The sequence below is a fragment of the Erythrolamprus reginae genome, chromosome 1 (genome assembly GCF_031021105.1).
Source record: "Erythrolamprus reginae isolate rEryReg1 chromosome 1, rEryReg1.hap1, whole genome shotgun sequence".
In the NCBI taxonomy this organism is placed as follows: domain Eukaryota; kingdom Metazoa; phylum Chordata; class Lepidosauria; order Squamata; family Dipsadidae; genus Erythrolamprus; species Erythrolamprus reginae.
Window position 1 is genome coordinate 332,179,552 of NC_091950.1, and position 17,561 is coordinate 332,197,112.

At 39.3% G+C, this 17,561-nt stretch overlaps 1 protein-coding gene across 1 annotated transcript; it reads left to right on the forward strand.

Moving 5' to 3' along the window:
- Nucleotides 1-660: 660 nt before the first annotated feature.
- LOC139157275 (sulfotransferase 6B1-like) lies at nt 661-15,258 on the forward strand. Its single transcript, XM_070733891.1, has 7 exons — nt 661-899; nt 3,072-3,217; nt 9,135-9,224; nt 9,956-10,082; nt 11,101-11,195; nt 13,396-13,549; nt 14,791-15,258. Exons 1-7 carry the CDS (start codon nt 704-706, stop codon nt 14,919-14,921), a joined length of 939 nt encoding a protein of 312 aa, XP_070589992.1. The 5' UTR covers nt 661-703; the 3' UTR covers nt 14,922-15,258.
- The last annotated feature ends 2,303 nt before the right edge of the window (nt 15,259-17,561 follow it).

Here is a 17,561-nt window from a genome sequence, read left to right on the forward strand (position 1 = left end):
GCCCTCCACTGCTATTAACCAACTTTTTCTAGCCAGTAGTGTCTAGAACATACTCATTCTTCCAGATCAGATAGGACATGTAATAAAAATTATACTATTATTACATTATAGATAATAATTATTTAATTATATGAATTCCACAAGCCTTTCAAAATTATTTTAAGCACCCAGTAATAACTTGCCAAATATTAATTGAACTTTGTAGCAAAGCCTATGGTCACAACAATACTTGGGTTATGGCAATGGCAACTGAACAAAGAAAAAGAGGTAAGAAAAATGAGGGTTAAAATTGTTAGCAGAATATTCTACTTTTGCAATGGCTAATTACTGTCACCTTTTTTGCTCTGAGAAAGTGCTCTGAGATTTCTAGCATGCTGTCCAGGCAGTGTTTCATAAACTCAGAAACTCTAACCCTGTTTTCAGAGGTTGCCTCAGATTTCTTATCCCTATAAGAATATATTTTTCTCTAACAAGTTTCTCCAACTTGGCCACAACTTCATTGGATTTATTTTTTTGCAGGACAAAGGGTTGAATAAACTTTGTTCATACATTTATTTCATGGCAGTTAATTAGTAACAAGAGCAGTTCTTCGAGTGTATTCTTTGTCACGTGACCGTTGATTTCTCTATAAATGTATTAGCTTCACTTACGAAGCCAACTGAATCTCCAAGCTACCCATTTGTGGCCTTAGAATAGCACAATCATGACTCAAAAGCAGCTAAGCAAAATTCTGGATGAGAGGTTGGAAGAAAATGAAAAGACGGCTCCCTCAGAAAGAACATTTATGTATGATGGGGTGTTATATCCTGCTATGGTCTGTTGTCCGGAAACTCTGAAAATAATTAATACTTTTAGAGCTCGGAAAGATGATATCATACTAGTGTCATACCCCAAAACAGGTAAGCATCACAATTTTTCAAAGAATGCCTTTGTCTCTGTACATATAGAATATAGAATTATGGAGATCTTTCTTTCTTTAAAAAAAAAAATCATTTTCATACTTTCCAGATTTTAATATTTCTAAGCAGATTTACATCTATATATATATATTCATATCTATACTTTTGTAGTTTATGAGTTATACATCACTTTTTCTTGTTGTCTCTTCTCCCATTTCCATCTCCCATTGTCTCTTAGTCTTTCTTTCTTTTTAATCCATTCGTACCATTTAATCCATAGGTTTTGATATTCAGTCTTTTTGTCCATTTAACTCCACTGTTAGTCTGCCCATTTCAGAACAGTCATATATTTTTTTATAATTTCCTTTTCCAGGGGTATATGAGAGTGTTTCCATCATTGCACAAACATAATCCTTGCCATTGTCCCAAAGTGTAGCACTAGATATTTGATGTTTTTAGGATATTGTTTCTATTGTGGTTGGTTCAAGGCCAGCTCCTCTGGTAACAGATTTTGAACCGGATGAGCTGGGTTCGTTGGTGCATTGGAGACCTGTGTAGCTCTCGGAGGGTTCAGGCAGTGAGGGGGAAAGAGAGATGGAAGCTGAAGGTGCTGGAGAGGTAGAGGTGGAGGCCCTGCCATGGAACCCCCAGTTAGGGCCTCATCTGGGTCGGATAAGGAGGGGGTGATTAATGAATCCATCCTCAATGTTTGGGTGCACAGGATTATGGGAAGACAGTAGCAGCCATGCAGATGCAGAAACTCTGAAAATCACAGCTGGGAGTAATTAGGGAATTCTGCAGCAGGCTTAAAAGGGGAGGTTATGTGGGAGTGCTATTTGGAGGAGTTATCGGTCGTGGTTTAACAGAGACACAGAAACAGATCCAGAGTTTTGTCTCTAAACCAATGAAGGGTTACCAAAAATTTTACTACCACACTGTGGGCGTGGCTTATGCAGGATGCCCTTCATTTTCTTTCAACATCTTTCAGTGCAAATTGGGTGTTTTGGGGTGGAGCTCCACTTTCACTACCCCACTGCATTCTCCCCATCCGGGCAGTAGCCCACCTCTGCTCTAAACCAACATCTTGCATCCTCGGAAAAACCCAGCTTTTGGACAATTGTGTTTTGAAAGACTGTAGCTCTTGAAAAATAGAGTGAGTACCTTTGCAGCCCAGTTTGGAGGCATTCTTTCTAAACCTTGGGGGCTTTGGGACATTCGTCATCGGCTTGGCAGATAACCTCAACTTTTTGGTCATAAACAGACATTCTTCCGCATCATTGCGGTTCTCTATATTTGTAAAGCAATATATTTTATGTTTCGGAAACCTCCAGTCTATGTGAGTGATTTTGTCTTTCCTTGTTGCTCATCCGGCCCGTCAGGTAGAAAAGTTTCCCCATATTTCCTAATAAGAAAAATGCAGGTGTATAGATATAGAATTCAGATATAGAAACAATATCCTAAAAACATCAAATATCTAGTGCTACACTTTGGGACAGTGACAAGGATTATGTGCAATGATGGAAACACTCTCAGATACCCCTGAAAAAGGAAATTATAAAAAAAAATCTATCATCATCATCATCATCATCATCATCATCATTATGATTATTATTAATTAGACTTGTATGCCACCCTTCTCTGAAGACTTTTGATTATAATATAGCTTTATCAGACAGTTTTCTGTATTTGTATATTCTTGTTTTAAGAAAACAGTTGATAGTTGCCATTTTTATTAACAATGCCTAATGTCTAGTTATTTTTCAATATTGAAACGGATGTCCATGTGCCGCTTCTATCTTTCTTTGAGGCAGGCAATACCATTTGTTGGGGGTCAAGGGAAAGGGAGGGTTTTGCCTTCTCTTTCTGCTCAAGATCCCCATTGGTGGGCCACTGTGTGACACAGAATGCTGGACTCGATGGGCTTTGGCCTGATTCCTCATGGCTCCTCTTATGTTCTTATGTATATGAAATTCTTACTCAACAAGTCTACATACTTAAAACAGACACCTGGAGTGTGCCTGCCTCTCATTTATTTGAAGCTTCATGGACAATGTTTATTCCTACATTTTCTCATTCTGTGTTTATATTTTCAACTCTGATATGCTTGAAATGACCTATGGTCAAGATATGTACTTTTACATATTAAGTGGCAACATTTCTGCATTTCTCCAGGTTCAAACTGGGTCGGGGAGATTTTAACACAGCTAGAAATTGCCTCTGGGAAATATGATGAAGACGAACAGAAGCAAAGGCAGCAAATACTACAGGACATGTCACTATTTCCTTACCTTGAATTTGGAGATCCAGAAAAATTTGAGGTTAGGAGTCGGAGAAATACTCAGTAGCTTCTATCGAGTGGCAGGAAAAATTATTCCCACATTTTCTCATTCTGTGTTTATATTTTCAACTCTGATATGCTTGAAATGATATGCTTGAAAAATCGGAAGATTTAAAAGCTGAGAAGGGTTTGTAAACAGGAATGCTGTCTATATAGCATGGAGCACCTTGAGACTAAACAAAGTGAAATTCACTCATTAGAAAAGGGGAGAAAAAACTGGATGAACGCAGGAGAGAAATGGGGATGTATGCCTGAGGTTTCTGTGTTCAGTTTAATTAGCTCACAGCAAGGATGTATTGTAGATCATTAGAGTTCTAACTGCTACAAACAAAGTATTAAAATATTATAACATTAAACCATAAGAAATAAACTAAAGTAGGAGCAGGCCTTCATCAAAATGTATATGTATTGATGAGACATGGTGATACTTTGACAGAAGATACAAGGGAGCCACCATTGACATCAAGACCCAAGTCAGCAGAGACAACATTTTTAGCTTGTCTGTTTTGGTTTTTAGATGAATTAATTCTGTTCCAAAGATTAGCCAGACTTATTTAGTCTTATCTCCATTGGAATACAGAATGAAATTGCATCTTTAGCTTTTGATAATATGCCACTAAATATCAGAGGTAAAAACCTCCGCATTGGGATCATATACAAACTATATGAAGGCAGGCACATAAAAAAATAAGGACTTGAATTGAAAATTGTGCCAACGATTTTCAGGTTGTCCTTATTTTAAAATATTTTGTGTTGTATCTTATCAGGAATTCTTAGGTCAGCCCATGTCTTCTTTCATACATTATTGTGGGAAACTGTAGTTTATCAATAACAGTCAGATAACTTAAACAGTAGGAAAGGATCCAAGTGTCCATTCCACATTTGAATAATTTCCTCAATGTATATCTCAAGGGAGCTTTCAGGACCCAATAAGATAAACTGGACAGGTCTCACAAATCAGATTTGTTAGAAGAGTAGCATTGGTTTCTCTTTCAACAACACAAAAATAAGAATGAAATCAAGATGCAGCAAAGTATTTCCTTCACCCTTCTTTATCTGCCTAAAAAGACTCTTGAAGAATAGCAATAACACTTAGACTTATATGCCGTCCCAATAATGCTTTACAGCACAGGTCACCAACCTGTGCTGTAAAGTCCATGAGAAAATTTTGGTGGTCCATGGACAAATCTTGGCCCCTGGGCCAGATACGGCCGAGAGCAATTAATCCAGTCCAGGAAGAAAAAAGGAAAGGAAGAAGAGGAAAGGAAAGGAAGAGGAAGAGGAAGAATGAAAGGAAAGAGACGAAAAGAAATGAAGAAGCAGAAAGGAAACGGGAGGAAAAGAGAGGAGAGATGAGGAGAGGAGAGGAAAGAGAAGGAAAGGAAAAAAGGAAAGAAAAGAAGGAAAGGAACAAAAGGAAAGGAAAGGAAAAGACTACAGCTATAGCTCTGGAATATGGGACTGACTTTCTCAACAACATCAGCAAGCCATCGTCAAATAAGCTCCAATTATTTTGTAATAATTACGCTACCTTTAATAATTTTGTTACAATTAAATAATATTTAAAGATTTTGTTATGATTAAATAAGCATTTATGATTTGTTATAATTAAATAAGCATTTATAATTTTGTTATGTTAAATAGAAACATTTCATATTAATAAAATGGAAGTTCTCTGATAATTATTTTACACAAGTATTTATCTTTTTTAAAAAAAATCACATTAGTGGTCTGTGGGACTTAAAATTATGAATTATGGTCCATGGGATTTAAAATTATGAATTTAGTGGTCCCTGAGGTCCAAAAGGTTGGGGGGCCCTGCTTTACAGCACTCTCTGGGCGGTTTACATTGTCAGCATATTGCTCCCAACAATTCGGGTCCTCATTTTACCAACCTCAGAAGAATGGAAGGCTGAGCCAACCTTTAGCCTCTTCAGGAGCAAACTCCAGGCCAGGGGTCCCCAAACTTTTTACACAGGGGGCCAGTTCACTGTCCGTCAGACTGTTGGAGGGCCAGACTATTAAAAAAACCTATGAAAAAGTAAAATACCAATAGAAAAATAATGCATCAATTAATATATTTCCATAAATTATACTTTTCTATAATTTCATTCAATATTTCCAAGCTCAATTAATTTTCAGGCTCTTAGCATTTACTATTATTAACTTTCATCAATCTTCTACATTTCCAAGTATATTTTAAATGCATAATGCAAACTCATAAAATCATACAGTACATATCATAAACCCCTTGTTTATCATATGTATCTTCCATTAATTTTACCTATGTAATTCTATAGTTCTAAAATTCTAATCCAATTTTACGAATTAACACATCCTAATATTAAATAACACTTAAATATATATTTTACCAATATTCCATAGTCAATCCATATTTAATAATCAATCATCCCTCCTCAAAATTCTACCACTGTTCTCATTTCTGGGTACCTCTCCTGTCTCTCCCCCTTTTCTCTCTCATTTGTTTCTCATTTCTCCCTCTTCCTCCCTTTTTCTCTCATTCCTTCCCTCTCTCACTTCTCCTTTCTTTTTCCATCCCTGTCTCCTTCCCCGTGTGTGTGTGTGTGAACTCTTGAACCATTTACAAAAACAGGTGAGGGCTGGGTTTTTTTTCTGTTATTAGTTGAGTGCTTTTTACCATATGCTTAAATCAAGAGTCACTTCTCTCTCTCTCTCTCTCTCTCTCCCTTCCTTCCTTCCCTCCCTTTCTCTCTCTCTCTTTCTTCCCCCCTCTCTTTCCCTCTCATTTCCTCCCTCCCTTTCTCGACACAGCAAAGCCGTTCGCTTTCCCTCTCAGCGGGAAGAGGAAAAGGCGCATCTCTCTTGCCTCTGGCTCGCAAGGGGGCTGCTGTGGCCGTGGCTGACCACCTTCGCAGGCGGTGCTGCCCTGGCAGCTCGTTAGCTTTCAAAGGGAACTGAGCATGCACGTCCAACTTTTGCCTGTCTTCGCTTCTCTCGCTCCCCAGCCGAAAAGGCATGCAGGGGGAGTGGAGGGAAGGCTTCCCCGGTGTCCGTCCCCTCCCCCCTCCGGCTTGTTTTGTTTTAATTAACTGAAGGGACCAGCCTAGAAGCAGCCCCAACACCGCATGTCATCCTCCCAGGGCTTGCAAGCGCCCCACCCCCACCCCTGTGGCACAAGGTGAGCACAGCAGTTAGGGGGTTGCTGTTGTGGTAGCAGGGGCCCACTGATGTCAAGCCTGATGGCGCCGAGCAAAGCTGGCTGCCCGGGGAAGCAGCGTGTTTGAAAAGCGCGCTGCTTCCCTGAGCGGGGCTTGATGTCAGCGGGCCCCTGCTGCCCCGACAGCAATCTCCCGACCACCTTGGTCCCCGCCCCCCAGAAACAGATGGTTAATGGCACTGGGAGTCATCCGCGGGCCGGATAAATGGCCTCAGTGGGCCGCATCCGGCCCCCGGGCCGTAGTTTGGGGACCACTGCTCCAGGCTGTGGGAAGAGTTTGCTACAGTATCTATTCTAACCTCTGAGCCACCAGGGCTCTTTGGGAGAGGTTGGAATGTAGCAAATTGTTATATAGCTTTATTGTTCTATCAGTCTATACACATACATCTCTCTGCCTGAAGAATATTACTACAGTGTCATAGGGTGGAGCTCCATTTTTGCTACCCCACTGCACCCTCCCCCGGTTCCATGCATCAACTACTCGGTTACTAAAGTTGTATTTCCTGCAGTCAAGTTTAGAGTGGTTTACATTAAGTTTGCATCTGTTGTGTCCTCATGTGTTGTTGTGGTTGAAGCAGAACAATTGACAGGAAGGACGTTGTAGCAGATGATTTTATGGGCTATGCTTAGATTGTGTTTAAGGAGACATAGTTCTCCGAGTCTCCAGAGAGGGGCAGCATACAAATCCAATAAATAAAATAAATAGTTCTAAGCTTTCTAAACCTAGGGTTGTAAGTTTAGTTGTGTAGGATATTCTGTTGCGAGTGAAGGAATGGAGTTTACCCTGCACTATGAATTCCACAGTAATTTTTCTCACATCAATCAGTATGGTTTGTAGGAAACAATCACATAATTAGGTAGGGTGAGGCAAAAGCAACCACAAAACACAAGGAACAGCTTGAACAAGAGTTTTGTTGCTAGTTCTCTGTGTTACAAGAATCTGACCAGAATGATTGCTGTGGTGATGCATTGGTTAGAATGCAGTACACTGGTACCTCAAGATACGAACCCCTCGTCTTACGAACAACTCGTGATACGAACCCGGGGTTCAGCAAAATTTTGCCTCTTCTTATGAACTTTTTTCGAGTTACGAACCTGCGTTCGGAGACAGCTGAGAAGCCGTGCGGCTGTTTTAAAAGGTAACAGCCGTGCGGCGGGGCTTCCCAGAAGCCTCCCGAATGCCAGTTCGTAACTCGAACAAAGTTTGTAAGAAGAGGCAAAATTTGGCTGAACCCCGGGTTCGGTTCGGGAGGTTCCTGGCAAGCCCCCCAGGCCGGCTGTGACCTTTTAAAACACCCGCGCCGCTTCGCAGCTGTCTCCTGAAGCCGAACGCAGAAGTTCGGCTTTGCCGTTCGGCTTCAGGAGACAGCTGCGAAGCGGCGCGGCTCTTTTAAAAGGTCGCAGTCGGCCTGGGGGGCTTGCCAGCACCCCCCCGAACCTGGGTTTGGGGTTCAGGGGGGTTCTGGAAAGCCCCCCAGGCCGGCTGCGACCTTTTAAAGCACCCACGCCGCTTCGTAGCTGTCTCCCGAAGCCGAACGCGGAAGTTCGGCTTTAGCGTTCAGCTTCAGGAGACAGCTACGAAGCGGCGCGGGTGTTTTAAAAGGTCGCAGTCGGCCTGGGGGGCTTGCCAGCACTCCCCCGAGTTCAGGGGGTGCTGGCAAGCCCCCCAGGCTGGCTGCGACCTTTTAAAACACCCGCGCCGCTTCGCAGCTGTCTCCCGAAGCCGAACGCGGAAGTTTGGCTTTAGCGTTCAGCTTCGGGAGACAGCTACGAAGCGGCGCGGCTCTTTTAAAAGGTTGCAGCCGGCCTGGGGGGCTTGCCAGCACCCCCCCGAACCCCGAACCCGGGTTCGGGGGGGTGCTGGCAAGCCCCCCAGGCCGGCTGCGACCTTTTAAAAGAGCCGCACCGCTTCGCAGCTGTCTCCTGAAGCCGAACAGCAAAGCCGAACTTCTGCGTTCGGCTTCAGGAGACAGCTGCGAAGCGGCGCGGGTGTTTTAAAAGGTCGCAGCCAGCCTGGGGGGCTTGCCAGCACCCCCCCGAACCCCAAACCCGGGTTCGGGGGGGTGCTGGGAAGGCCCCCAGGCCGGCTGTCACCTTTTAAAACAGCCGGAAAGCCGTTTTTTTGCGGGGGGTTTTTTGGTTGCACGGATTAATTGACTTTACATTGTTTCCTATGGGAAACAATGTTTCGTCTTACGAACTTTTCGTCTTACGAACCTCCTCCTTGCACCAATTAAGTTCGTATCATGAGGTATTACTGTACTGCAGGCTACTTCTACTGACTGCTGGCTGCCAGCAGTTTGACAGTTTGAGTCTCACCAGGCTCAAGGTTGACTCAGCCTTCCATCCTTCCAAGGTGGGTAAAATGAGGACCCACATTGTTGGGGGAAATATGTTGACTCTGTAAACTGCTTAGAAAGGGCTGAAAAGCACAGTGAAGAGCTATATAAGTCCAAATGCTATTGTAGGGTTCAAGGATTCTTGGGGAGGTCAGATCTGTGCTGCTTTCTGTCACGCAATAACTCCAAACTCTTAACACCTCCCTCCAGTCTATCTGTAGATTCCACCACAGAGTTTAGAATAACAAAGATCAGTGGGACTCAGGGTTTTTTTAGGGATGATGTCCCTAATTTATACTTGTGTATTTTTTTCTTTGCATGAATGATGTTAACTTCCTATGTTTTTAATATTATTAAAGAGGATGGAAAAACTGCCTTCCAGAAGAGTTATAAAAACACACCTCATCCTTCAAAAATTGCCCAGGTCAATTTTTGAAAAGAAAGCAAAAGTAAGTACCTGTGTTTTCTCAATTATGATTTTATATCTCACTAGTATATATCTATCAATAAGGTGTTGTTAAATTGATTTACACAGAAAAATAGGACAAGAAGCCCATGATCATACCAACTCTTTAGGTCCTGAACTGGCCTGGAGCACAGCTATAAGAAACTATATTTTATTCAAAATAAAAATTGAATGGTTTCTTTTTCTGCTTTTCAAGCAAGAAAGAAACGTTCAACATTGGAGCTCAAAGTCTGAGATTGTTGCAACTTGATTTCATCACTTAGTGTTGTATCAGACAAGTTCATCAAGTCAGTGGTATCTTCACTTAATTATTCAGACTGAGCCATTGTTATATCTCACATCAAACATTCCTAGCTTTGCTGCTTACAATACTGCATTTAGGAAATGGGAATAAAAGAGATTGGACAACCATTTGTTCAGAAAAGTACTGGGTCTCCTGCTAGAGCACGGGACTAGAATAAAAGACCCCAAGGTTCCTTCGTCTGGGTTGTTTCACTATTCTGTGTTGTGAAATAACTTTTTTAAAAAGAAAAACATTGTTCTCCTAATTTGATAATTTTGCCCCCAATCCCTATTCAGTTCGTTTCCAAATACATTTGAACTTTCATACTTTGATTTTTAAAAATGGACTCTTTTTACTATTCTGGCTCTGCTCTGCTCTGCTCTCCTAGATTTTATACTTACATGCCAATATGTTCTTTTTTCCTTTCAAAGATGCTGGTTTTGTTTCGGAATCCAAAGGATACTGCTGTTTCTTTCTTCCATTTTGCCAAAGGCATAAACATGAATTCTGACCAGAAAACCTGGGATGAGTTCTTTGAAGAGTTTATCACTGGAGAAGGTGTTCTTTTTTTCTTATTCATAGGAAAAAAAATATACATGCTTGAAATAAGGCGAACTGTGGATTGCAGAGAGCGCTTGGTCTTGACCTCATTTTAGTCTAGTATAAACAATCTAATAAGCATACATGGCTAACAAATAAGGGACTGTCAAAATGTCAAGGTGATGGCCATGAGTATACAATCAAACCCTGTACCTTTTAAATTGTTTTTTGATTAAGTAAAACTGAGTGATCATATGTTTTTGATTTTCTCTGTAGATTCCCATTAGCTAACCAACCCAACAATTTAATAATGATGATGATGATTGATGATGTTGATGATGATGATAGTAGTAGTAGTAGTAGTAGTAGTAGTAGTAGTAGTAGTAACAACAACAACCACAAAATACGACAGATATCATGGTTGTCAAGGGCCAAAGTATGCAGTTTATTGATATTGCTGTACCAGGAGATGCCAGAGTCGAAGGAAAATAACTTGAAACAAAATCACAAAATATCATGCCCTGGCCATTGAAAATATAAGGCTATGGACAAAACATGTAACCATAGTACCCATTGCCATCAGAGCACATAGTACCATATGCAAGAATTTTACAAAACAGATTGAGAAACTGCAGCTTTCTGCAATAACACCAGCTGAATTGCAAAAAAACCCTGCACTAATCAGAATACTGTAGTATCTTTTAAGAAGATACCTGGCTGATATCTAGGACGTTGGCAGCAACTTGTATCAACCATTGGCACCAGCCAATGATACTTGTGAAACATCTTAAAATGTTCAGTTGACTAAGTTACATGTTTAATGAATAAAATAATAATAATAGCAATAACAACAACGATGATGATGATGATCAATGATTTAAACTCTGTATGGTAATCCACATTTGTTAATAATCAGAAAAATGTAAACTAGAAAGGGTAAAGTAGAATCAAAGATGATATTGAAATCAATATAAAATATTGATGGAAAAAACGAATAGTTGAATGTCAAAATGTTTTACTTTTGCTTTCCTATCAGTGGCCTATGGATCTTATTTTGATCATATTAATGAATGGAACAACTATCTGGATGACAGCAATGTATTTTTTATTACCTATGAGGAAATAAAAGAGGTATGTTTTTAAGAGAAAATATTTAGATTTAATTTAATAATAAAATTATGTCTGGCCAAATACTATATAAAGTGAACAGGAAATGTACCTTATTTTTGGAGTATAAAACCACCTTTTTACCTCCCCAAAGAGGGTGAAAACTAGGGTACATCTTATATACTGAATGTAGCCCCACCCAGCCACCCCCAAAGAGTAATTTACCTCCTTGCAGCAAACAGCAGCAGAGCCTGATTAGCACAAGCCACTGCCTATCGACACTCAGCTGATTGATTGAAGTTGCTGGGAAGCCCACATGCTAAAATGAAAGTGAAACTAAAACTGCCCTGAGGCAAACTGCAGGTAGAGGCAAAGTCTGAAACTGGCTGTTCATTTTTTTGCTGAAAGGAGCCAAGTCAATAACTATAAATGCCTATAGAATATTCAAATTGTTAAACTTATTTTTTTTAAAAAAGATTGCTTTATTATTGTTCTGGACAACTTAACAAAATGAAGAAGGTTTTTAAAATAAAGGCTTGATCTGAAGAGGCCCAGTGCTATTGTATCTTCTTTTAAATAGAAGAGAATTCTTCCAGAAAGCCACATCAATTTCAATGATCTGTAAAAGTATAATCTGAAATGTCCTGACTTAGTCATGTTTGGAGTAGATCTATTTAAATAATTGGGAGGAGTTAATGTGATTACATTTAAGAAAACTTTCTGGGATTAATATACTGCCATAATGGTTGGCTTTCTATGAGATTTATGTTTTTAAGTGATCTTCTTCACTTTGCAGAGCATTATTGTAGCAGAATTGTGCAAAAATGTATATTGGGTACATAAATACACTGACTCCAATATAAGCTTATGTGTTTTATTTCTTCTTTTTCATGGGACCTGTTTTATGTTTTCACAAATAACAACTTGACAGCAGAACTATATTTCTCTTCTCAAGTAATAACCTATATACACAGTCCTTGTACTTGATTTGATTTGATTGGATTGGATTTGTATGCCGCCCCTCTCCGTAGACTCGGGGCGGCTAACAACAGTAGTAAACAGCATATGACAATCCAATATAAACAGTTAAAAACCCCTATTGTAAAACCAACATACATACAGACATATCATGCATAAAATTGTAAAGGCCTAGGGCGAAAGAGTATCTCAATTCCCCCATGCCTGGTGGCAGAGGTGGGTTTTAAGAAGCTTATGAAAGGCAAGGAGGGTGGGAGCAATTCTAATCTCTGGGGGGGAGTTGGTTCCAGAGAGTTGGGGCCACCACAGAGAAGGCTCTTCCCCTGGGTCCCGCCATCTTCAATCTTCTAGATCCTATCCTAATCTTAAATATTCCATAACAATACAGTAGTCCCTCGCTATACCGCGCTTCACCTACTGCAGCTTCACTTCAACGCAGGTTTTCAAGAAATATTAATGAGAAAAATCATTCGCGGATCTTCGCTGGTTGACAGGTTTCTGAGGAAGTCGATCGGCAGATTTAAACAGCCCGCCGAACTCGATCGGCAGGTTTTTTTTAAAAAAAATATATCTAAAATTGTAAATACTGTATTTAAATACTGTATCTAAAATAAATACTGTGTGGGAAGGGTTTATAAACACTTAAAACAATGAAAACTTACTAAACAATTACAATATAAATACTTAAATAACTACTATCAGTCGATAAATTCCCCATCGCGGATTTCACCTATCGCGGCCAGGTCTGGAACGTAACACCAGTGATAGGTGAGGGACTACTGTAATGTACATTTCTCCAATTCTTTGCTATTTCTATGAGTCAGGCATATATAAACATAAATACACAGCAAATAGTGTATATTATCTGTGCAGGTTGCTATTTGGCAAATTGCTAGGAGGCAGAGGCCTTTCCCCCTTGTTTTCCTCCCCCAAAACTAAGGTGCATTTTATACTCTGGTGCGTCTTATACTCCTAAAAATACAGTAACTCAAGGTTTTTGCCTGGTTACTTTTCTGTAAGTAAATATCTCAAAAACATTTTCATTTTAAAGCCAATCTCTGGATCAGCCAATCTACTCCTGCTAATATTTCAATGAAACAATAAAGACTTTTGCTTATTTCTTTATTTATTCTAATTTGCACAAGCCCAACCTATAAATATCAAAACAACTGTGTGGTACCCAGATCAAGACATGAATTGAAGGAAAGCATCATTTACTTATGTTATATATTGATGTGTTCTTCAGAATCCAGTCTCGGAACTGAAAAAAATAGCCAAATTCTTTGATTTTTCTGTGACTGAAGAGGAAATTGAGACAATTGTAAAGAAAACAAGTTTTGAAAGCATGAAAGGTACTGCAGGAAAATTTGGAAAAATGGGAAAGGCACTTTTCCGCAAAGGTAATATTGTAATATTTTTAATAATTTTGTCAATAACACTTAATAGTCTTCTCTAACCTTTTGGCTTCATGGTGTGTGGGATTTTTTAAAAGATATTTTAAATTAATTTTTCTGTTAATTGGATTTAGAAGTATTTTATATATTGTATTTTTAATGAATTGTTGCCCAGAGTCCATGGAGAGGGGCAGCATATAAGTCCAATCAATCAATCAATCAATCAATCAGTCAATCAATCAATCAATCAATTCCAATTCCAAATACTTAAGGGTGTGTCGGCTAGGAATAATAAGGGCTGGAGTCTAGCAATGGATAGGGAAAGGCTGATATTCATAATGTTTTTAGGACATTAGCTTAGGTAGTTTTATTCAGATATCAGGAAATATGATACAGACCTTAACTTACAACTGTTCATTTAATGACCAAAGTTATAACATTACTGAAAAAAGTGACGTTGCCATTTTTCACACTTACAACCATTGCAGTATCTCCATGGTCATGTGATCAAAATTTGGATGCTCTATTTCGTATTTGTATTGTCCCAGAGTCAGGCCTTTGCAATCTTCCGAGAAACAAAGTCAATAGAGAAGTCAGATTAAATTAACAACCATGTTACTAATTTAACCACCATAGTTCATTTAACAAGAAAGAAAAGGGGTGGCATACAAATCTAATAAATAGATAGATAGATAGATAGATAGATAGATAGATAGATAGATAGATAGATAGATAGATAAACAAACAAACAAACAAACAAACAAAAAAACAAACAAGCAAGCAAACAAACAGCATTTGGCAAGAAATGGGTCAAAACTCAATTTAACAAGTGTCTGGCTTAGCAAGAGAACAATCACCCTACCCCACAGAATCCTGCCAGAAGCAATGAAACTTCTTGGACAAGAAGCAGAACGTTTTGTTCTTCTTCCTCAAGGGGAAAAAAAGTCCAGCTGCCTTTTGAAAAAGTATGTCTGAGACAAACTATCCCTTTCCCCCCAAAATAAGACATCCCCTGACAATAAACCCAATCAGGCTTTTGAGTGCATGGCAACAAAGCCAAGAGTTTATTTCAGGGTTCAAAAAAAAATATAAGGCAGGGTCATATTTTTGGAGAAACACAGTGATGACCTGGATGACTGATTTCTGAATTTTCACAGAAGTTTGAAGAATAGCTGTTCTTTGAGAGAAAGACTTTCTCTCCCTTTACCTTCCACCTTCCACTGTAATTCTTCTTTTCTTTTCTTTAGGCATCATAGGTGATTGGACGTCTGTCTTCTCAGAAATCCAGAATGAAAAAATGGACAGAAAATTTGAGGAGACTGTAGCCAAAACTAAGCTTGGAATGAAGTTGAAATATGAGCTGTACTGCAAAAACTGAAGCGACCCTCAGTGCTACAAATATCTGATGTTCCGATTCTCTGTGTGAGGCTAAAGATACTTAAGTTCTTCAATAAGAATTGGTAGTGTCTTCCTCAGTCTCCAGACATGCCAGATGTCATTTCAGATACTGTTAACTCCAACATGGTTATTGGTTGACTTATATGATGAGCCAAAAATTATAGGAGCTGAAGTCCATCAATCTGGAAAAAAAGATGCTTTCAATACATCATTCACTCTTTTCTCCTCTTATGGCTATTGATATTTTTGATATTACATACTTATTTTTATGTGGAAGAACTCTTCCAGAATTAATTAATAAAACCTATGATTACCTATTTAAGTATGTACTCCCTTATTCTATGCAATGTTGGTTGAATAATTATTGAAAGACAATGATTAAGAAACTATTGTCCTTCATTACAGAATTCCTTATAAATTTTATTTTGGTTTAATACAGAAATTTTCCCCAAATTCGAAAGAGATAAGCTCCTGGTTCTAACATATACCAAATTTCCTCTTCTTATGATCAGTCGATTTGGACCGGTTTGCCTTAACAGGTAGCGGAACTGCAAGGCTACCTTCAAAGAACGTTCAGAAACCAGACATGCACATATCTCTCCAACACTCCGCGTACTGCATTGGCTGCCAATTGGTTTCTGGATGCAATTCAAAGTGTTGGTTAGTCCTACATAGCATCGGGCCAGAATACCTACAGGACTGCCTTGTCATTTGGCAGGGCCCAGGGGAAGAGAATTCTCTGGGGGGCCCCGGTCCTCTGAAATCAGCTTTCCCCTGAGATTCGTACTGCCACACCTCCACACTTTCCACAAGAGTCTTAAGACTCATCTATGCCGCCAGGCTTGGGGTCACTAGACTCTAACCTCCTGGCTGTTGAATGTGTTGAGAGTAAGTTGACTGAATGGGAATGACTTGTCTTTCTATGGTTTTCTGGATTTTTTAGATTATAAATTTAAATTAATTGGATTTAGGATGTTATATATTGTTCCATTATAGGTTGTAAGCTGCTCCGAGTCCTCAGAGAGGGGCGGCATAAAAGTGCAATCAATCAATCAACCAATCAATAAATAAATAAATAATTCAATTTTATTATTTCTTCAAGCCTTTCAAAGTCATTATAAACAACTGGTGAAACTTTGATTCAACTTTGTAGCAAAGTCAATGATGACAAGAATGGGCAGGTTATGGCAGTGACACTTGGACTGAAGAAAAGATGGGAAAAATGAGGGTTAAAATCCCGAGCAGAATATAGATTGTCCTCAATTTACAACAGTTTGTTTAATCATCTTTCTAAGTTACAATGACATTGAAAAAAGTGATTAAGGGCTATCAAACTTTTTACTACCGCACTGTGGCCATGGCTTATGGAGGATGCCCTGCATTTCCTTTCAACATCTTTCAGTGCAAAATGGGTCTTCTGGGGTGGAGCTCCATTTTTACTATCCCACTGCGTTCCCCCCGTCCGATCAGTAGCCCGCCCCTGCTTATTACCATTGTAGCATCCACGTAGTCACGTGATCAAAATTAAGAAGCTTGACAATGGATTCATATTTATAATGTTGCAGTGATCGCCTTTTACAATTTTGTGACAAGCAAAGTCAGCAGGGAAGCCAAATGCACTTAACAAACATGTTACTAATGTAATTGCAATGATTTCACTCAACAAATGTGGCAGGAAAGGTTGCAAAATGGGGCAAAACTCTCTTAACAAATGTCTCACTTAACAACAGAAATTTTGGGCTCCATAGCTGGGGTGGTGCAGCAGGTAGAGTGCTGTACTGCAGGCCACTGAAACTGATTGTAGATCTGTAGGTCAGCAGTTCAAATCTCATCACTGGCTCAAGGTTGACTCAGCCTTGCATCCTTCCGAGGTAGGTAAAATGAGGACCCGGATTGTAGGGGCAATATGCTGGGTCTGTTAAAAAGTGCTATTGCTAACATGTTGTAAGCTGCCCTGAGTCTAAGGAGAAGGGTGGCATAAAAATCAATCAATCAATCAATCAATCAAATAAATAAATAAATAAATAAGGATTGTAAGTCAAAGATTGCCGATGTTCTAGCTTTGCAATGGCTAATTACGGCTTCCTCTTTTGATCTGAGAAAGTTTGCTCTGAGATTTCTAACATGCTATTCAGCCAGCTTTTTTATTTTATTTTTTTTATTTTATTTGTTTTGTCAATAATAATTAAATACATGATACTGGTAAACGTCTAAAATTTGAAAGGAAAAAGAAAAGCATTAGAAGTAATAATATTCTTATACATGTAACAAGTAAGAATAAAGAAACAGTAAGGACAGGGGACAGAAGGGAACAGAAGAAACAGTAAGGACAGGTGCACTTATGTATGCCCCTTAGGAATTGGGAGAGGTCAACAGTGGATAGTCTACGAACTCGGAAACTCTATCTCCATTTTCAGAGAAGTTTGCCTCTGGTCAGTTATCTCCTTAAGAATATTTTTCTCTCTAACATTATCTACTCAATCTAAATTGGCCACAACTTCATTGGAAAATGTTTTGCAGGAAGAAAGGTTAAATGAACTTTGATTATAGATTTATTCCTCACTAGTTAATTAGTAACATGATCTGTTCTTTTTGTGTGTTCTTTGTCATGTGACAATTG